At 32.4% G+C, this 22,886-nt stretch overlaps 2 protein-coding genes across 2 annotated transcripts in view; one reads left to right on the top strand and one right to left on the bottom strand.

Annotated features, from left to right (window-relative positions):
* Positions 1 to 1,004: 1,004 nt before the first annotated feature.
* Ance-3 overlaps positions 1,005 to 22,886 on the top strand; it is a 40,761-nt gene continuing 18,879 nt past the window's right edge. The window contains exons 1-8 of the mRNA NM_001170772.1: positions 1,005 to 1,372; positions 6,107 to 6,265; positions 8,720 to 8,960; positions 13,991 to 14,280; positions 16,700 to 16,869; positions 16,920 to 17,044; positions 19,041 to 19,284; positions 19,336 to 19,434. Of these exons, the coding sequence (NP_001164243.1) occupies positions 1,034 to 1,372; positions 6,107 to 6,265; positions 8,720 to 8,960; positions 13,991 to 14,280; positions 16,700 to 16,869; positions 16,920 to 17,044; positions 19,041 to 19,284; positions 19,336 to 19,434 (1,667 nt within the window). The 5' untranslated portion in view covers positions 1,005 to 1,033. The remainder of the gene's footprint in view (positions 1,373 to 6,106; positions 6,266 to 8,719; positions 8,961 to 13,990; positions 14,281 to 16,699; positions 16,870 to 16,919; positions 17,045 to 19,040; positions 19,285 to 19,335; positions 19,435 to 22,886) is intronic.
* On the bottom strand, positions 19,458 to 20,890 carry LOC657620 (uncharacterized). The gene is made up of 2 exons (XM_961691.5): positions 20,757 to 20,890; positions 19,458 to 20,560 (listed from the first exon to the last, which is right to left on the bottom strand). The coding sequence occupies exons 1-2, from the start codon at positions 20,841 to 20,843 to the stop codon at positions 19,547 to 19,549; spliced, it is 1,101 nt and encodes a 366-aa protein (XP_966784.2). The 5' UTR covers positions 20,844 to 20,890; the 3' UTR covers positions 19,458 to 19,546.

Raw genomic sequence — 22,886 nt, 5'->3', positions numbered from 1 at the left:
GTGCCTGCAGACGCACAAAATTGTAGAAAAAATTAAATAACTTCTGAATGGTTAAAGCAAATTGCAAAAACTAAACTGATTTATAAAGCCCAAAAAATGTACATTTAAACCTGTACAAATATACAGTGGGTGCCATTTAAAAAAACTATGTTAAAGGCTGCACTGTAAAAATGAAACACCCTGTATAGGACAAAATAATTTTAAAACGTGCACTTTGACTTCCCATTTGCAGTGCCATTTGATTCATTTCAATATTTTTGACAGTGTCGGTGCAATCGAGCACGCCCATATTAATGACTCACTCTGTATTTGTATATTTCGATTACACTTTTATTAAAAAAACGCTAATTATGCAGCATTTGTACGTTTGATTAAGTATTAAAAAAATAAAAAAAAATCCAAAAGTCAGTGAAAATCAATTTGGGACCAAATTTTACAGTAAAATCTCCAATAAGCGGACAGCGACAGCGATATGCTTTTTGCCTGCTCAATGGAGGTGTCCTCTTAAAGGAAATAATAATTTACATATATGAAAACAAACTACACTTGAGGTATTTAATTTTAAAGACCATTTATACCAAGAATACTTTACGTTATTTTATTTTATTAGGTGGCCTTGAGCATTTGACAGTAGCCTGACATTTAAAAAAAATGTAATTTTTATTACAACCGGCTGGATCATAGAAAAAATTATGTATGCAAGTCTCGTCTAATAGCTTTTAAGGCCCGAGTACAAGTACACGAGCCGTAGGCGAGTGTCGTAATAATAAAAATCTATCATTTTTGAAAATGTTCAGTTAGTTCTTCACAATTATCCATGAATCAGAAAAATTCTTGTCCACACCCATAAAAAAGGGCAGTTCCAACGTCCCATTACCAAACAATTGCGTGAAAGCGACAATAGCCCAGGCCAGGACAAGGTAAAATGCGCCCCTCCCACTCACACAAAGTTCTCACGTGTCGTGTAATCCAGAAGATACGCCGCCAATTGTCAGTTTGAATATGCAACTTATTGAAGCAACAAGCTCAAAAAATGTGCGATATTAGTAACAATCGGAAGTTTGCCACCTTTGTGCTCCTAACGCGCCTCGTTCTGGCACAAAACCCCAACTTCCAGCCCCAAACTATTGACTACAACCCACAAAATCCCAACTACAACCAAAACCAAAATGTGGACTACAATAGTCAAAATTTCGAGCCAGTGGACGATAACAGGTTTCGGCCGAACGAGGGTTTTGACCGCGGGCCGAGTGGTGACGTCCGAGCTTTGCTGCAAGCTCTGGACCTGCAGGGCTCGCAGGAATGCACGCGAAATGTCGCCGCTCAGTGGGATTTTGAAACGAATGTCAATCAGGCAACGCAATTGGAAGCCGTAAGTTTATCAGCAGGAAATGCCTGGGAAAGGAATAAAATAGAGCGAGTTCTCAGCTATTGTTACTCGAACATTACTATACTTTCAGTTGGTTTCGTTATGTAAAGGAGGAAAATTTAATACAGAGTGTGCCGTTACTTTTTTTTTGGTTTGTTTAATAAGTGGAAAAGTTGGCGCAATTTGCTTTCCTTGGCTTGGAAAAAGTCGGTGTACAAGTTGTAAAAAATTGTTTATGCGAATACAATATTTGTTCACACGGGGGACCTTCACGTCGATGCATTTTATACAGAATATTTTACAGAATTGTTTTTTTTTTTTGGTGTTTTGGTCCTGATTTATGACTTTATCTGCTAACAAGACGTGTAAACATAAAATTGTGTTGCTCAAGTCAGTTTTTCCATTATCTGGAAACATAAGATGTGTGGTAATTTTTTTACAAGACTTTCACTGCAAGCGTCAAGGGCGGCTGTGCTCAAATATTTTTCTTCTGATGATGATGGGGAAAATTTTTTGATTTGGCCTCAAAACTTGATTTAGTAGTTTTTGTGCTTGAATGGTTTTATTTTTGACCAAAAAATCCAAAAAATCTTTCAAATTCGTGATGAATTTCGTCAAAAATTTCGGGTTACTGAGTCAAAAATTCATAAAAAGGGTAAAAACAATGAAAAAAAAACGCTTGAAGAAAATGTTTTTTTTTCGATTTGTTTTGTTGTTTATCGACTCAATTTCATACTTTTAATTTTGAGTTTTCCGAAATAGATGAGTTTTGTTTAACCAAAAAATGCGATAGAACTTTGAAAAATTTAAAAATAGTACAATGGTGAACTTAATTTAATAGTTTTTGTGCCAAAAGACCTAAAAAAACGGCGGAAATTTGCGGAAATTTTTATTATTTGTGACAAAAAATACAAAAATTTGGTGTTTTTTATACGATTTATGATGGAATTTGGCAAAAATTTCAAGTTTTTGAGTCAAAAATGTGCTGAAAATGACATAAAACAGTAAAATAATGTCACTTTAAAATTGAGGTTCACTTCCACACTTGAAAACCTTTAAACAAATGTGTTTTTTACCTTAATTTGTCGCTTTTTGGTGAAAAAAAAACGCATAAAGAAAATGTTTTTTTCGATCTATTTTGCTGTTTTTCGACTTATAAGGAAAAAATTGTCTATTTTGACTCAATTTTGTACTTTTAATTTTGAGTTTTCCGAATTAGGTGAGTTTCGTTTGACTGAAGAATGCAATGGAACTTTGAAAAATTTAAAAATAGTACAATTGTGAACTTAATTCAATAGTTTTTGTGCCAAAAGACCTGAAAAACGGAGGAAATTTGCGAAAATTTTTATTATTTGTGACAGAAAATACAAAAATTTGGTGTTTTTTACACGATTTATGATGGAATTTGGCAATAATTTCAAGTTTTTAAATCAAAAATGTGCTAAAAATGACATAAAACAGTAAAACAATGTCACTTTAAAATTGAGGTTCAACTTCCACACTTGAAAACTTTTAAACCAATGTGTTTTTTACCTTAATTTGTCGCTTTTTTGTGAAAAAAAAACGCTTAAAGAAAATGTTTTTTTCGATCTGTTTTGCAATTTTTCGACTTATAAGGAAAAAATTGTTTATTTTGACTCAATTTTGTACTTTTAATTTTGAGTTTTCCGAATTAGGTGAGTTTCGTTTGACTGAAGAATGCAGTGGAATTTTGAAAAATTTAAAAATAGTACAAATGTGAACTTAATTTAATAGTTGTTGTGCCAAAAGACCTGAAAAACGGCGAAAATTTGCGGAATTTTTTCATTATTTGTGACAAAAAATAAAAAAATTGGGTGTTTTTTTCACGATTTATGATGGAATTTGGCAAAAATTTTGAGTTTTTGAGTCAAAAATGTACTGAAAATGACATAAAACAAAACTTCCACGCTTGAAAACCTTTAAAACAATGTCTTTTTTACCTTAATTTGTCGCTTTTTGGTGGAAAAAACGCTTGAAGAAAATATATTTTTCGATAAATTTTGCTGTTTTTCGACTTAAAAGAGAAAAAAATTGTCTTTTTCGACTCAATTTTATACTTTTAATCTTGAGTTTTCCGCAATAGGTGAGTTTTATTTGACCGAAAAATGCAAGAGAACTTTGAAAAATTTAAAAATAGAACAAATGTGAACTTAATTTAATAGTTGTTGTGCCAAAAGACCTGAAAAACGGCGAAAATTTGCGGAATTTTTTCATTATTTGTGACAAAAAATAAAAAAAATTGGTGTTTTTTCACGATTTATGATGGAATTTGGCAAAAATTTCAAGTTTTTGAGTCAAAAATGTGCTGAAAATGACATAAAGCAATGCCATTTTAATATCGAACTTTTTGTTTTTTTTATAATTTTTTTCAGAATTATTCGAATTTTGATCTGAAAAATCATTCTACACCTTTGGAAAATTCTAGAACACTGTCTTCTTTTCCTTAATTTGTCCCTAAAGTAGTTTGTAATACTGTTTTAAATTTTAAAAAATGTACGTTAAAATGTGTGCAAAAGGCGATCATTCGCTAGGGCGTGGTGGCCCAGTGGTACAAGCGCTTCTTTCAACACGTGGGGTCGGGGGTTCAAACCCGGATCAGGGCAGACAATTTTTCTATACAAAAAAAAGTTGAAATGAGGAAAATATGATAAAATAACAGAAAATAATAAATAATACATAAAGAAAAACGTACACGTGAACTGCAAGCTAGCTTTATTCTTGAAATAAAAAATATTTGGAGCTAAATGACTCGACTGTTTCACTCTGAGAAATAACTGATTTAAACTAAAAAAAAAATCAGCAAATATTAGCTAAAATCTGTTTCCCAATTTTGGAACTCTAACAACCAAATTGTTTAAAATTCGCCCCAAACTGCATTTTTTCAAACTGAACAATAGAAAAACAAGTTTTCTTGTATAACCTACATATCTCGCTACAAATAAACAAACAAGTTAAAAAATGACATAATTGTGATGTCCGTGACTACACATAAATTAATTTTTTCAAATGAAATGATTTAGTTGTTATTAAATGACGCAATCATACACTCTACCACCCATCAAACAAAAAAAAACATACTTCTTTAATGTATTTATTCGGTTTTGTTAGAAAGTTTTTTATTTTTATTTTTGACTAGTCCAAGCCAACAATGCCAATGTTACAATTACGAAACAAGATAGGAAAAGTGTGATGATAGTGTAAACAGGGTCATCGGCCTGTTTGCGTCTTTATCACCGCATTCTACTTTCGTTTGCCATTTTTAGGCAATTTCACCGCAATTCGAACACCGAAAAACACTCCATTGTGCAATTTTTGAAAGTTGATGATGCGGGCAAAATTTAAATTTCGCGCCGATTTTAATTAAAGTAGATTTTTTTTAAAAATATATGTTAAACAAATGGGAATTATTCATGGCCGTTCCTCACGCTTTCCTAACATTAAAGCATTGTTTTGTCCCGTGTATATGATCTGTCATTAAACACTAGGTGATTGTGTAAGAGCAATTAGTAAAGTGTGTTACAACGTATAGGGGATCTGGACAAGGCACAGGCGGTGTAATGTCAATGTCAATGTGTTACACATTTTACAATTATCATGTTTTTCACATACAATCAAGCTCAAAAAATAACACGTGTACAAACATAAACATACAACTACATATTTTTTCAAAAAAGCAAAAAAAAATCAATCGCTCAATCAATCGTTTTTTTTAACTTTTTTTACTATATGTTTTTCTTTTTAAATATTTTTTTAATAAACAAACACAAAAAAAATAAAACAATTCTTTTAAACCTAGGTAGAATTCTTCTTTTTCGACATTTCCAAAATTTTATTTTTATAAAATAAAGCTATTTAGCGCTTGGCAGTAAAACATGAATCACCCTGTATAACAAAAAAATATAAATTACAGTCTTGTTTGCTGAAAAAGTATCAATTTTTTTACACAAAATTTGAATATCTTTTAATTTAAATTTCCCGCCAAAAATAATAGACTTTACAAAACAGAAGCGAAATAATTTCTTTAATTAATTTATCCTATTGTTTATTTCAAATTTATTTCGATTTTTTCCAAAAAAATTGTTTCAGTACAGCTTTACAGTAAAACTTACCTCACCCGGTATACTATCAAAAATTATTCCCTCACCTGGTATATTTTATTATCAAACAATTAACAATCAAATTTTGAGTTTTTTTATTTAAATTTTCCTCCCACACTTCTTAAATAATTTGTTTACACTCTATATTTTTTGTCGCTTTTTGCAATCAATAATAAATGATCGATAAAGATCTGAAGGTCAAAATTTAAATTCAATAATTCAAAATAAGCAAACATTTGAGAAAAATCCTCAGTTGCATGACAAACGGTGCATTTCCTGTCATTTCTCACGGATCATCCTGGTCGCAGTAGGCAAGGACAACCGTTACTTACTCATAAATCAAGTGAGCAAAACAAAATTCTCGGATGTTTTCTGAGATCAAGGCTACAATAATTAATTAAATCAGCACTCCCTAATTTGTAAATTAGGTCGTGACTCGATTTTTTACTAATAATCAAGTTGGCGATGCGATAGATGCATTTTTTCCCACCACACCTGACCACACCCTGTATAACACTATCTTCGATTTTTCTAGGAATCTTCAAGGATAATTACGGCACAATTAACCCTCTAAATGTGACTCGATGCGCAATTAATTAACTAATTAATTATTTTCCAGTTGAATGCGCAACAAGTCTACTCGCAATTCCAGCACGGAGTTTGGGAACTTTTGAATAAAGTGAGTCTCAGAAATGTCCCAAATTCTTCAGTGGCCAGGCAGATTAGGTACTTGTCCATAGTAGGCCCTGCAGCCTTATCGCCAGACCAACTTGATCGAGTGAGTATTTTTTATTTATAGCAAAATGAATGGAGTCATAAAAAACAATACATGCAACTTTATTATTTAATTGGCCATAAATGACTCAATCAAGGTCAAATTCTAATTCATAGTTTCGTCTGTGGTCGACTCACTGACGTTGCTTTTGTCACTCGTTGTACATTGAATTGTTAATTAATTAATTAGAAAAACAAACAGTGGCTAATTAAAATAAATTAAGCTGGAAAATTAACATAAAATGTGCAATTGTAATTTTAAATAATTAATTAGTATTGATTTTATCATACAGGGTGAGTCAAAAAGTATATCTCAAAACACTATTACTAAACACACTGTATTCTTCTATATGCCTGTGATTTTTTTCAGAATTTTTTAAAAATTTCTTCTAATTAAAATTAATTAATTGATGAATTAATTAATTACTATGAATTATATGCAATTGTTGTTTCTTGTGTCATCTGAGAACAAGCGATGGTTGTCCATGTAGCAAATTTCCATTAATTAATTAATTGCTATTACAAACTGTAATTATAATTAAGTGTAATTTAATATTAATCTTCTAATTCAAATTAATTGATTGATAAATTAATTAATTACTATTAAATAGATGCAAAAAATTGTTATTTTTTGTGTCATCTTAGAACAGGCGATGGTTTGTCTATGTAGCAAAATTAAATTAATTCATTAAGTGCTACTAAAACAGTAATTATAATTAAGTGTAATTTAAGATTTAAAACGCAAAAATGATAATTAATAATAATAATTAATAATACTTACAATTAATTATTAATTAATTAATAATTTACAAACAAGTATTGATTAATAAATTAACTAAACTTAAAGTAAGTTTAAAAACAAAATTTGAACAGATTATCCAGTTGACTTTGACATTGACTGATTAAATTAGATAAATGACCAATGCATATAAGAAAAATTAATTAAGCTAATTTACAAACAATTAGTGATTAATAAAAACTAATTAATTAATTAATAAATTGATTATTTGCTCGCATTCTAGGTCAGAGTATGTTATTTGGAATCTTTTATTAATTCTATTATTATTTTATTAATTTTATTAATTCATTATTGACTTTTTTATACAGGGTGAGTCAAAAAAGTGTATCTCAAAACACTACTACTAGACACAATGTATTCTTCTATATGCCTGTGATTTTTTCAGAATTTTTCAATAATGTCTTCTAATTAAAATTAATTAATTGATGAATTAATTAATTACTATCAATTATATGCAATTGTTGTTTCTTGTGTCATCTGAGAACAAGCGAAGGTTTGTCCATGTAGCAAATTTCCATTAATTAATTAATTGCTATCACAAACAGTAATTATAATTAAGTGTAATTTAATTTTATTTTCCTAATTCAAATTAATTAATTAATAAATTAATTAATTACTATTAAATATATGCGAAAAATAGTTTGCTATTTCTTGTGTCATCTTAGAACAAGCGATGGTTTGTCCATGTAGCAAAATTAAATTAATTAATTGCTACTAAAAACAGTAATTATAATTAAGAGTAATTTAAGTTTTAAAACACAAAAAATGCTAATTAATAATAATAATTAATAATACTTACAATTAATTATTAATAATTTACAAACAAGTAGCAATTTATAAATTAACTAAACTTAAAGTAATTTTAAAAATAAATTACATTAAAGTACATAAATGACCAATACATTTAAGAAAAATTAATTAAGCTAATTTACAAACAATTAGTGATTAATAAAATTAATCACTAATTAATTAATTCATAATTTGTTTATTTCTTCGTTTTAACATTGCATGGATTTTTAATTAAATTAATTAAGACATATTTTAATTTAATTAGTAATTACGATATGTAGTCAACTACTGTCGCATTTAAATTCCCGCTACTTTGCTTAAGAACAATGTCAGGAGCGCATGACTATCTTAACTTAGAGTTGTTACATTGTATGCAACCAATTATACACTACTGTATAAATGGTTTTCTATAATAAGATGATTTATTGTTGCAAAATACAAATTATGAATGTAAGTAGATCACAACAGTCAGTCACAATTCGTTTATTTTTCCTTTAGCAATAAACATTGCGCTTACTACATACGGTAAATGCAAGTTATCGTAACTTTTTGCAAAAATACCAGAAACGACCAGTTTACATAACATTCGAATTAAGACGAGAAAAACAAAAATCGAAATAATCCCAAGTGTTGGAAGAAAGTCTCGCCGGAGGCTTCATCTCTTTCCACTCGAAAAATATAACAAATCTTTAATTAAACGATCGCACGTCTTCAACATTCCACTCACTCTCCCAGCAATTACTCTCACTAATCGCTTATGCAACGCCTGATGCGATTTGATTTGAGTCAAGAATGCCTGAGGATGTGCTAATGAATGCCGAGAACTGTCACGAAACAATCTAATCACTATTATTATTATGCTTTTTGCAGTATAATAGACTGATCAATGACATGCTGGCCATCTACAACAGCGCCTCCATCTGCGCCCTGAAGGAGCCCTTCAGGTGCGGCCTGCGCCTGCAGCCGGACCTGACCAACATCATGGCCTTCAGCAGGAACTGGGACGAACTCCAGTACACCTGGACCGAGTGGAGACGCAACACAGGCCAAAATATCAAGGACTTGTTCGAGCAAATGATCGGACTGTCCAACGAAGCTGCAAGACTGAATAGTAGGCATTTGAACACTCTGTATAATTAATTGGACCGAGCGCACGAACTGTAGAGCTATTAATATCAAGCGAAATAAATAAATTTACTTTCTATACTCCTACATGCGTGATATTATTGCGGATTTGTTCTAGAAGATGGTTTTGTGTTTGGAAAATTTGACCGGAATGCGGATGTAAATCATTATTTAATCGGCATTTTTTTTTCCGGCGGACGATCGCTTTCGGGTTTTTACTATTCGGTAGAGAATTGTGCGCTGAATTTGGAGTTTTTTTTGTTTTTCTTCTGAGACTTACGGTTTTTGAGAAAATGGCGTTTAAAGTTGAGGCCGATTACGGCGGAGTTGTTAAATAAGCGGTCAAAAAACTACTCAATAAACAATAAACAAATAGAAACAATGTTCTTTTGTTCTTCTTGTGCTATAAACTTTGAAAAAAATTCGTTTACAAATTAAATATTACAGTTTTGCCTGTTATCATAATAATGTCGATTACGGCGGAAATATCATAATTTTTGACAGAGGACCTTATTTTAGCTAAGTCGGCGTTAGATTGTCGATATTTAATTTTTTTTTTATTTTCAAGCGGCGATTACAATTATATTAAAAAAGTCAAACTCCGTTGTAATCGCCACACGGATGTATATTTTGTCTTTGCCAGCGTTTTTCTCCCGAACTATACGTCGCAGATTCTTGATCTTTTTTTTAAAAGATAAGAAATGAAATGTGCTTTCTAACGATATAACACAATATGGATTATGACTAATATTTTCTGAGTTATTAATGATAATTCGGCAAAAATCGAAAAAATCGTAAACTTTAAAATGTGATCAATTAATAAACTTTGGTTTGGCTCTTTTATGGGTTTTAGAGATATAAAAAAGTGTTTTAAGCATGCTTGGATTGAGTCTGAATAAAGAACATTTTTTTAAGTTCCAAAAAACTCACATGAACGTAAAAATTTTTGATTAATTTTGACTCGTAAACGCGTTTTGACTAAGATAGTTTTCTAAACATAAAATTACGTACCGAACACGATAGCATATTTTAAAACACTCTAAAATAGACAGTTTTATGAAAAAAATGTTTAGAGTTTAGAGTTTAGAAAATGTAAAAAACTACTGTATTACGCAAAATGAACCGTAGAATACGCTGGAATAAACCGTTTTTCTCCACGACTTTTAGTTTTTGAGTTACGAATTTTTTATTGAGAAACTAAAAATTCCTCTGTAATCGGATCAGTCAGTTGAAGCTGAAACGATTCCCGATTTTAACTATTTTATGGCTAATTTCAAACACATTTTATTTTTTTTTATTTTTGCCCAAAGTATTTTTGGTTTCGGAAAGTAAACTATTTTCCTCTACGACTTTTATTTTTCAAGTTATAAACTTTTAATGAAAAACTAAAAATGCCTCTGGAATGAACACTATAATTTTGGGAAAATCTTTAAAAAATTTAGATAATTGTTGCAAACAGCTTACAAAATACGCAAAATCGTCTGTAGAATACGCTGGAATAAACCGTTTTGCTCCAGGACTTGTAGTTCTTGAGTTATAAATTTTTTATTGAGAAACTAAAAATTCTTCTGTAATCGGAACAGTCACTTGAAGCTGAAACGATTCTCGATTTTAACCAAATTTTTTATTTTTGCCTTAAGTATTTTTGATTTCGGAAAGTAAGCTGTGTTGCTCTACGACTTTTATTTTTTTAGTTATAAAGTTTTAATAAAAAACTAAAAATGCCTCTAAAATGAACACTTTAATTTTGGGAATATATTAAAAAAAATTTAATAATTGTTGTAAACAGCTTACAAAATACGCAAAATCGTCTGTAGAATACACTGGAATAAGCCATTTTGCTCTAAGACTTTTAGTTTTTGAGTTAGAAATTTTTTATTGAGAAACTAAAAATTCCTCTGTAATCGGAACAGTCACTTGAAGCTGAAACGATTCCGGATTTTAACCATTTTTTTTATTTTTGCCCTAAGTATTTTTGATTTCGGAAAGTAAACTATTTTCCTCTACGACTTTTATTTTTCAAGTTATAAACTTTTAATGAAAAACTAAAAATGCCTCTGGAATGAACACTATAATTTTGGGAAAAATCTCTAAAAAATTTAGATAATTGTTGCAAACAGCTTACAAAATACGCAAAATCGTCTGTAGAATACGCTGGAATAAACCGTTTTGCTCCAGGACTTGTAGTTCTTGAGTTATGAATTTTTTATTGAGAAACTAAAAATTCTTCTGTAATCGGAACAGTCACTTGAAGCTGAAACGATTCTCGATTTTAACCAATTTTTTTATTTTTGCCTTAAGTATTTTTGATTTCGGAAAGTAAACTGTTTTGCTCTACGATTTTTATTTTTCTAGTTTTGAAGTTTTAAATAAAAAACTAAAAATGTCTATGAAATAAACACTATAATTTTTGAAAAATAATTTAAAAACTTAGGTAATTGTTGTAAACAGTTCACAAAATACGCAAAATCATCCGTAGAATATGCTGAAATAAACCGTTTTGCTCTAAGACTTTTAGTTTCTGAGTTATAATTTTTTTCATTGAAAAACTAAAAATTCCTCTGTAATCGGAACAGTCACTTGAAGCTGAAACGATTCTCGATTTTAACCAATTTTTTTATTTTTGCCCTAAGTATTTTTGATTTCGGAAAGTAAGCTGTGTTGCTCTACGACTTTTATTTTTTTAGTTATAAAGTTTTAATAAAAAACTAAAAATGCCTCTAAAATGAACACTTTAATTTTGGGAAAATATTTAAAGAAATTAGATAATTGTTGTAAACAGCTTACAAAATACGCAAAATCGTCTGTAGAATACGCTGGAATAAACCATTTTGCTCTAAGACTTTTAGTTTTCGAGTTATGAATTTTTTATTGAGAAACTAAAAATTCTTCTGTAATCGGAACAGTCACTTGAAGCTGAAACGATTTCCGATTTTAACCATTTTTTTTATTTTTGCCCTAAGTATTTTTGATTTCGGAAAGTAAACTGTTTTGCTCTACGATTTTTATTTTTCTAGTTTTGAAGTTTTAAAGAAAAAACTAAAAATGTCTTTGAAATGAACACTATAATTTTTGAAAAATAATTTAAAAACTTAGGTAATTGTTGTAAACAGTTCACAAAATACGCAAAATCATCCGTAGAATACGCTGAAATAAACCGTTTTGCTCTAAGACTTTTAGTTTCTGAGTTATAATTTGTTTCATTGAGAAACTAAAAATTCCTCTGTAATCGGAACAGTCACTTGAAGCTGAAACGATTCTCGATTTTAACCAATTTTTTTATTTTTGCCCTAAGTATTTTTGATTTCGGAAAGTAAGCTGTGTTTTTAGTAAAAAACTAAAAATGCCTCTAAAATGAACACTTTAATTTTGGGAAAATATTAAAAAAAAATTAATAATTGTTGTAAACAGCTTACAAGATACGCAAAATCGTCTGTAGAATACACTGGAATAAGCCATTTTGCTCTAAGACTTTTAGTTTTCGAGTTATGAATTTTTTATTGTAAAACTAAAAATTCCTCTGTAATCGGAACAGTCACTTGAAGCTAAAACGATTCTTGATATTAACAATTTTTTTAAATTTTGCCCTAAGTATTTTTGATTTCGGAAAGTAAACTGTTTTGCTCTACGACTTTTATTTTTCTAGTTTTGAAGTTTTAATGAAATACTAAAAATGGATCTGAAATAAACACTAACTATAATTTTGGGAATATATTTAAAAAAATTAGGTAATTGTAAATAGCTTACAAAATACGCAAAATCGTCTGTAGAATACGCTGGAATAAACCGTTTTGCTCTAAGAATTTTAGTTTTCGAGTTATGAATTTTTTATTGTGAAACTAAAAATTCCTCTGTAATCGGAACAGTCACTTGAAGCTAAAACGATTCTTGATATTAACAATTTTTTTAAATTTTGCCTTAAGTATTTTTGATTTCGGAAAGTAAACTGTTTTGCTCTACGACTTTTATTTTTCTAGTTTTGAAGTTTTAATGAAATACTAAAAATGGATCTGAAATAAACACTAACTATAATTTTGGAAATATATTTAAAAAAATTAGGTTATTGTAAATAGCTTACAAAATACTCAAAATCGTCTGTAGAATACGCTGGAATAAACCGTTTTGCTCTAAGAATTTTAGTTTTCGAGTTATGAATTGTTTATTGTGAAACTAAAAATTCCTCTGTAATCGGAACAGTCACTTGAAGCTAAAACGATTCTCGATATTAACTATTTTTTTAAATTTTGCCCTAAGTATTTTTGATTTCGGAAAGTAAACTGTTTTGCTCTACGACTGTTATTTTTCAAGTTTTGAAGTTTTAATGAAATACTAAAAATGGATCTGAAATAAACACTAACTATAATTTTGGGAAAATATTAAAAAAAATTAGGTTATTGTAAATAGCTTACAAAATACGCAAAATCGTCTGTAGAATACGCTGGAATAAACCGTTTTGCTCTAAGAATTTTAGTTTTCGAGTTATGAATTTTTTATTTGGGGAACTAAAAATTCCTCCGTAATCGGAACAGATAGCTGGAACGAATTCGCACTTTGACCGTTTCATGGATAATTTAATTTAATTTAATTTTTCTTAATTTAGTTTCGGAAATAATTATTTTTCAAACGCCGATTACGGCGGAATTATATGTTAAACTCTGCCACTGTCAATAAATTCCAGTTTTAGTGGCAATTAATTAGCACAGTCCCCTATGCTGTCTCTTGGCACTCCTCCCACATAAATAAATCATCACTTTGTCTTGTTATTGAGTTCGCAATTAAGCTGATCCTTCAGTTCAACACTTGATTAAACCCAATCGCGGCAAATCCACGTGAAAGTCTCCCATTTTTCAATTTCCAATACTTACATTACATAACTCACGTTTCTATAAACTAATTGTCTCAAGATAAAAATTGCACAAAGCCAAACATATGCAACTAGACTTTCAAGCCGTTTCCTGTCTCGTGTTGCAAACAATCTCGCAACCCTTTGTTGTTACAACCATTCATTTTCTGCAGATTTTACCGACACGGCCGACTACTGGAGCTTCCCCTTCGAGTCGTCGACGCTCAGTCTGGACCTGGAGGACGCCTGGGAGGACGTGAAGCCGCTCTACGAGCTTTTGCACGCCTATGTCAGGAGGAAGTTGAGGGATTATTATGGACCTGAACGACTTAATCGGCAGGCGCCACTTCCTGCCCATATTTTGGGGAACATGTGGGCGCAGTCCTGGAGCAATATTTTCGATATTAGTCAGCCGTATCCAGGCCAGAATTTCCTGGACGTTACTCCAGAAATGCTCAAACAGGTGATTTTTGTTGCGTAAGGTGATGACAGTTGTTGTGCTGGACATCTGCCACGCATAGAAAAGAGAAAGTTGAGATAATTGGATAATGTGAGAGTGACAACTGGCCACTGTTTTATTCAAACTGGGATTTTATTTGTTTGAGACATAGACAATTAAAACTACTGTCTTTTGGCTCATTTTATTGGCTTTAATTTTGTTTGAACGTAACTCGTTTTGTTTTCGAGTTATCGGCGGAAAAAACGAAAACTGCACTTTTTCGTGACCTGTTCTGGAATCATTAAGTGCGTTTTGGGAGCGGATATCTACAAAACCGTTGGGGTCACAAAAAAATTGAAAACACTGTCTTGTAGAGAATTTTATTGTCTTCAATTTTGTTCCTTAGTTATTTGGTCGTAACACGTGTCGTTTTCGAGTTATAGGCGAAAAAATTGGAAACGGCACTTTTTTGAGCTCACTTCTAGAATCAAAGACTTTGACAGCGGATATCTTCAAAACGGTTTGCGACACAAAAAACTGAAAGCACCACTTTGTAGAGAATTTTATTGTCTTTAATTTTGTTTCTTACTTATTTGGTCGTAACACGTGTCCTTTTCGAGTTATAGGCGAAAAAATCGGAAACGGCACTTTTTTGAGCTCACTTCTAGTTTCAAAGACTTTGACAGCGGATATCTTCAAAACTATTTGCGACAAAAAAAAAGTGAAAACACCACTTTGTAGAGAATTTCATTGTCTTTAATTTTGTTCCTTACTTATTTGGTCATAACACGTGTCGTTTTTGAGTTATAGGTGAAAAAATCGGAAACGGCACTTTTTTGAGCTCACTTCTAGAATCAAAGACTTTGACAGCGGATATCTTCAAAACGGTTTGCGACACAAAAAACTGAAAGCACCACTTTGTAGAGAATTTTATTGTCTTTAATTTTGTTCCTTAGTTATTTGGTCGTAACACGTGTCGTTTTCGAGTTATAGGCGAAAAAATTGGAAACGGCACTTTTTTGAGCTCACTTCTAGAATCAAAGACTTTGACAGCGGATATCTTCAAAACGGTTTGCGACACAAAAAACTGAAAGCACCACTTTGTAGAGAATTTTATTGTCTTTAATTTTGTTTCTTACTTATTTGGTCGTAACACGTGTCCTTTTCGAGTTAGAGGCGAAAAAATCGGAAACGGCACTTTTTTGAGCTCACTTTTAGTATCAAAGACTTTGACAGCGGATATCTTCAAAACTATTTGCGACAAAAAAAAAGTGAAAACACCACTTTGTAGAGAATTTCATTGTCTTTAATTTTGTTCCTTACTTATTTGGTCATAACACGTGTCGTTTTTGAGTTATAGGTGAAAAAATCGGAAACGGCACTTTTTTGAGCTCACTTCTAGAATCAAAGACTTTGACAGCGGATATCTTCAAAATTATTTAGGACACAAAAAAACTGAAAACACTACTTTGTAGAGAATTTCATTGCCTTTAATTTTGTTTCTTACTTATTTGGTCGTAACATGTGTCGTTTTCGAGTTATGGGCGAAAAAATCGGAAATGGCACTTTTTTGAGCTCACTTATAGAATTAAAGACTTTGACAGCGGATATCTTCAAAACTATTTAGGACACAAAAAAACTGAATACGCCACTTTATAGAAAATTTTATTGTCTTTAATTTTGTTCCTTACTTATTTGGTCGTAACACGTGTCGTTTTTGAGTTATAGGCGAAAAAACCGGAAACGGCACTTTTTTGAGCTCACTTTTAGAATCAAAGACTTTGACAGCGGATATCTTCAAAACTATTCGGGACACAAAAAAACTGAAAACACCACCTTGTAGAGAATTTTATTGGCTTTAATTTCTTTTATAACTGTTTTTGAAATACATTTCGTTCTTGAGTTATGAGCGAAATAATTGGAAACGACATTTGTTTGGTACTTTTTCTATAATCAGCGACATTTGTCGGCGGATATCTCCAAAACCATTTGGGGCACAGAAAAACTGAAAACACCATCTTGTAGAGAATCTTAAGAGCTTTAATTTTGTTCAGGACTTATTTTCTACAGAGTTTAGTTTTTGAGTTATAAGCAAAAAACTCCTAAAAAACAATTTTTGGTGTCCTCTTTTAAAATCAGCGACTTTGTCACAAGATATCTCCGAAACTATTCGGGACACAAAAAAACTGAGAACACGGTCTTGTAGGGAATTTTATGGGCTTTAATTGTGTTTATACTAATTTTATTATAACTTGTACCATTTTTGACTTATGAGCAAAAAACCAAAAAACGGCTTTTTTTTGGTGCCTTTTTCTGGAATTATGGTATGTTTGTTCTTTAACAAGTCTAAAGTATGGCCTAAAGTCAATTTTCTTTTATACAATTATTTATTCTACATTTTTATTAGTTCTACCGTAAAATAAAAAAAATAAAAAAATTCTAGGGCTACACTCCTCTTGATATTTTCCGCCTTGCTGAAGATTTCTTCGTTTCGCTCAACATGAGTGCCATGCCCTTAGATTTCTGGCAAGGTTCCGTCGTTGAAGAGCCTTTAGATCGGGTGGTTTTATGCCAACCATCAGCCTGGGATTTTTGCAATCGTCGCGATTTTAGGTACTTTCCTTTCACTATTTTTTTTTTCAATTATTTAACACAATTTCTAGGATTAAAATGTGCACAAACATCAACATGAAAGACCTCATCACCGCGCACCACGAAATGGCCCACATTCATTACTTCATGCTCTACAAGAACCAACCAAAAGTGTTCAGAGACGGAGCTAATCCAGGTAATTAGCGGATTTACTGATGAAAGTCGAGCGTTATCTTTTATTGATTTGAGTGCAAGCAACTTTTAAACCGGTAGCGCGGCGATTTTTTTCCAACCAATTAGAGATTTCACTCGAATTTTTTCCAAAAATTTATGGGCGATGGTCATTCACCCGCGCGAATTCAAATCAGGAAATTTGGACGAGTTCCACAAACTCATAAAAATTGGATACGAGAGCGGGTTTCAAATCGCCAACTATTGCTGCGTTGCGAAGGCAAGAGACCGAAAAATTTATTCAAACTAATTATTGGCTGAATTTTTTTTGGGTTTTAATAATATTCTTTATCACATTTCTTATTTTAGAAAGGATTTTTTTATTAATTTCTATTACTGGAATTAATAAAATAATGCAAGGGCATATTTTTATTAAATGCTTTAATTTAACTTGCTTTGTTGTCTGTCTGTCTGTTTCATATTTTTGGGGCCAAATTTGAAAGGGTTCCTGTTGTCTCAATGAATTGAAATTTTGCACACTTACGTAATCTGCGTGAAAATGCAATCCTATGTGGTTAAATCCCTCCTAAAATTATATTTACCATAACTATTTGCGTTTTTTTGACTCTCTTCCCATTAAGTAGGAAAAAATAATATGCAACTCGGGAGGTAAGTATTATTTTATCTTATCATTACACTGATTGTGGCCCAAATTTTTGATAATGCCATAGGGAAAATCTCAGCTTTGACTTTCAAATGGCTATAAAGTTATCAATTTTTAAAGATAAAGATAAAAAACCAAAAAAATAACGATTTTATCTGTAGTTATTAGGGAAAACTGATAAAAATTCCGTTGAAAATACCTCGAGTAATTCAAAAATCGCTAGAAGAAAAGGTTTTTTGACCTATAATTTCCATTTTTAAAAGCTTTTATTTAACTTGCTTTGTTGTCTGTCTGTCTGTTTCATTTTTCTGGAGTCAAATTTGAAAGGGCTCCCGTTGTCCCAATGAATTGAAATTTTGCACACTTACGTAATCTGCGTGAAAATGCAATTCTATGTGGTTAAATACCCCCTAAAATTATATTTATCATAACTATTTGCGTTTTTTTGACTCTCTTCCCATTAAGTAGGAAAAAATAATATGCAACTCGGGACGTAAGTATTATTTTATCTTATCAATACACTGATTGTGGCCCAAATTTTTGATAATGCCATAGGGAAAATCTCAGCTTTGACTTTCAAATGGCTATAAAGTTATCAATTTTTAAAGATAAAGATAAAAAACCAAAAAAAATAACGATTTTATCTGTAGTTATTAGGGAAAACTGATAAAAATTCCGTTGAAAATACCTCGAGTAATTCAAAAATCGCTAGAAGAAAATGTTTTTTGACCTATAATTTCCATTTTTAAAAGCTTTTATTTAACTTGCTTTGTTGTCTGTCTGTCTGTTTCATATTTTTGGAGCCAAATCTGAAACGGTTCCTGTTGTCCCAATGAATTGAAATTTTGCATACTTACGTAATTGTGTTACTTTTTGTTGCATCTTTAAAATAAAAGCTTTTTTCTAAAAAAAAACATTTTTTTTATTTTTTTATTGGTCAATTACTCATTTTTGGGACCAATGAGACACCATTGAATCGGTTTAAGGGCCGGTTTTTTCACAGAACGGTGCAAATAAAATTGAAAAAATAACTCAATCGTTTCGTTGAGGCAAAATAGCGTGGCTCCTGGCGACCCTCTTAGCGATTTTCTCGCAAAATTACCGATTAGAAAGCAACTTATCACAAATGTTTCCAATATCGCAATTACCGATCTTATCACTCGCCGTAAAAGCAACAAATTACAATAATTTGAATTTTTTCCGGTACGACTAATTAGGAATTAGTTTTCCGGTTGTGTTATGCGGGTTCCATCCAACGGTCGCATCCAATTCAGTGAAAGTCTGTTTGTTGCACATATAGGCTACGCGTAACTTTCTTACGTTTAATTAAAGCGAAACGATTTCCTTGCAATTTCAGCTTTTCATGAGGCCATCGGCGAAGCCGTGGGACTTTCAGTCGGAACCCCAAAACATTTACAAAGCTTGGGCTTGCTGCAAAATTCGGTGGCTGACTCCTCTGTTGATATAAATTTTTTGTACTTGATGGCACTTGATAAAGTGGTGTTTTTGCCCTTTGCTTACGTTGTGGACAAGTGGCGCTATGATGTTTTTAACGGAAACGTGGGCAAAGAACAATATAACTGCCACTGGTGGCGTTTGAGGTACGACTTGAGTTGGTACCACTTGAAATTTTTTAATTAATTGGGTTTTAGTGAACAATATATGGGGATTAAACCACCGGTTTTGCGCTCAGAGAAGGATTTTGACCCGGGGGCGAAGTACCACATCCCGGCCAACATCCCCTACTTGAGGTAAGTACCATTAAAAAACTATATAATAGAAAAGTCGTTTTAATAACAAACATCACAAAGCAAAACAGTAATACTGATACAAAAGTACAAAAGAAACGTCTAAGTGGTACCACTAGTACCCATGATGGCCCTCGAACCCTTGTCCAAACTCCTGACCCCCTCCCCCAGTCTCATGGTGTTCCTCATGGACTGGCACCGGAACTGGTACTTTGATTGGTACTGGCACTGGTTTCTCAACTTCCACTGGTACTTTCTTGTGCACTTCGAACGGTACCGGGTTGAAAACTGGGATCTTGACTGGATAAGGTACCGGTTTTTCCACCGGAACTGGTACATTTCTCTCAACGGGGTATGGTACCGGATACGGTACCTTAACCGGGACAGGTTCGGGTTTTTCAACCGGGTATGGAATATGTCGCTCTACTGGTACTTTAACGGGGTATGGTACCGGTTTGTGCACGGGGTAGGGAATCTTCTTCTCGATGTGGACGGGGTAGGGTTGGGGTATATGGACGGGGTACGGGCGATCGACTTTGACCTCAACCGGATACGGTACTATCTTCTCCACGGGGTACGGCTTAGGTACATGTACCGGGATCTTAACGGGGTATGGGATTTTCTTCTCCACGGGGTAGGGTTGGGGTACGTGGACATGGTAAGGCACGTGGATGGTTTTCTCGACGGGGTACGGCTGGGGTACTAGTACCTTGACAGGGTACGGCTTATCCACGTGGACTTTAACCGGGACATGGACCGGTTTTTCGACGGGGTACGGTTTATGGATGGGTACTGGTACCTTGACGGGTACTTTAACCGGTACTGCGATTTTCTTCTCCACGGGGTAGGGTTGGGGTACGTGGACGGTGATGGGGTAGGGTACCTTCTTCTCCACCGGGACTGGGATTTCCTTAACCACGGGGTAGGGTTCTGGGACGTTCTTGACCACGGTGACCGTCTTCACATGGTGGTGGTGTTCGTGCTCGCCGCCCCCGAAGCCGCCGCCCCCACCGCCACCATACCCCAGTTCCAAACCGCGTTTTTCTTGCTTCTTATCAGGCTGGTCGGCTGTGTCTTTGCTGTTATCAGCGCTTGCCAAGACTAGGAGCGCGCAAAGCGCTGAATAACCCTGAAATTTAAGGTTTAGTCAACGAGCCAAAGGCGAGTGTCGTTATTATTAAAAACTATAACTTGCACACAACTATTCAATTTTTTGGGCAACGAGCCGAGGGCGAGTGTTGTAATTATCGAAAACTATATTTTGGGATTTGTAATAGTTGTGGACAAAAAAAACACTTGAGCACGAGTCACTGCACCGCACTTACCAGGAACTTCATTGCCGTTTGTTTGGCGTTTTTAAGCCCGACTGTGCGATCTCCAACCATGAATGGTACTTTTATAGGAGCTTCCATACTTTCGCTGAGAGGGGCATCGAACAAAGCACCCCTCTTCCTCGAAAGTTGGAGCGAATTAAGTAATCTCGAGGTCGTTTAAGCATCACTACGATTTTTCCGACACTTTGAGCTTTGATAAAACTTTATCAATCGATTGATTATTGTCAAGTGGCGCCTTTAGGGACATTAATTATTCATAGAGATATTTATTTAGATGAAGAGTTATTAAGGCTCATGTCTGGCTGTAGAAAGTTCGGTTAATTACGAATTGTTTATCAATTTTTTGATAGAAATTGCATTCCGATTCATATTTTTCGGACTAATTTAAATGAAACGGTCATTATGTAAAACCGGAAGTTCGGATTTAGTGGAATTATATTTTTCCATATTTTTTTTAATTATATAAAATCTTACGGTACCCACAATGCACTGATTACTAAATTAATTGAATGTATAATGAGCACGCGTTAAATTTGCACTTTCCTAAATTAAAAGTTAGTTAATTAATGGCTTGCTGGCCAAATAATTAGAAAATACTTTTGATTGTTGGTTGTGTTTCAAATTAAATGGCTTTTTCCACTTTTGGCTCTTTCAAATCAAACTGTAATTTTGTGGTTAATTACTAATTATATCAAAGTCTGTATGTAATTGTACAATAGTTTTTTAATTAAGTAAGATTGACACAAAAAGTCTGCAAAAATTTGGCAAAATATTATTATAACTAATTAAGTTTTCGAATTAGTTTTAATTGCTAATTTTTGAATTATATAAACATGATATAATTTAATTCAGTTAAAAAATTCCATTCCAGATCACTCATTTTTAATACTTACACACACGACAGAAAATATGTACTATTTTTAATTAAAATTAAATCACTTTGTCAGCGAATATCTTCAAAACTATTTGGGCCTGAAAAAAACTGGAAACACCGTCTTATAGAGAATTTTATGGTCCTTAATTTTGTTCCTCACTTATTTGGTTGTAATACGTGTCGTTTTCGAGTTATAAGCAAGAAAACCGAAAACGGTACTTTTTTAAGCTCAATTCTAGAATCAAAGACTTTGACAGCGGATATTTTCAAAACTATTTAGGACACAAAAAAAACTGAAAACACCACCTTGTAGAGAATTTAATTGGCTTTAATTTCTTATATAACTCGTTTTTGAAATACGTTTAGTTTTTGACTTATAAGCGAAAAAATCGGGAATGGCACGTTTCTGTACCTTTTTTTTGAAATCAGTCATTTTGTCAGCGGATATCTTCAAAACTATTTGGTACTCAAAAAAACTGAAATCACTTTCTTATAGAGAATTTTTATGTCTTTAATTTTGTTCCTTACTTATTTGGTCGTAACACGTGTCGTTTTCGAGTTATAGGCAAAAAAATCGGAAACGGTACTTTTTTGAGCTCACTTCTAGAATCAAAGATTTTGACAGTGGATATCTTCAAAACTGTTGAGGACACAAAAAAACTGAAAATACCACCTTGTAGAAAATTTAATTGGCTTTAATTTCTTATATAACTCGTTTTCGAAATACGTTTAGTTTTTGACTTATAAGCGAAAAAATCGGGAATGGCACGTTCTTGTACCTTTTTTTTGAAATCAGTTATTTTGTCAGCGGATATCTTCAAAACTATTTGGTACTCAAAAAAACTGAAATCACCTTCTTATAGAGAATTTTATTGTCTTTAATTTTGTTGTTTACTTATTTGGTCGTAACACGTGTCGTTTTCGAGTTATAGGCAAAAAAACCGGAAATGGTACTTTTTTGAGCTCACTTCTAGAATCAAAGACTTTGACAGCGGATATCTTCGAAACTGTTCGGGACACAAAAAAACTGAAAACACCGCCTTGTAGAGAATTTAATTGGCTTTAATTTCTTATATAACTCGTTATCGAAATACGTTTAGTTTTTGACTTATAAGCGAAAAAATCGGGAATGGCACGTTTCTGTACCTTTTTTTTGAAATCAGTCATTTTTTCAGCGGATATCTTCAAAACTATTTGGGACTCAAAAAAACTGAAATCACCTTCTTATAGAGAATTTTATTGTCTTT

The sequence above is a fragment of the Tribolium castaneum genome, chromosome 7 (genome assembly GCF_031307605.1).
Source record: "Tribolium castaneum strain GA2 chromosome 7, icTriCast1.1, whole genome shotgun sequence".
Classification (NCBI taxonomy): Eukaryota; Metazoa; Arthropoda; class Insecta; order Coleoptera; family Tenebrionidae; genus Tribolium; species Tribolium castaneum.
Note: the sequence above shows the minus strand (reverse complement) of the source record. Positions and strands in the feature narration are given on the sequence as shown.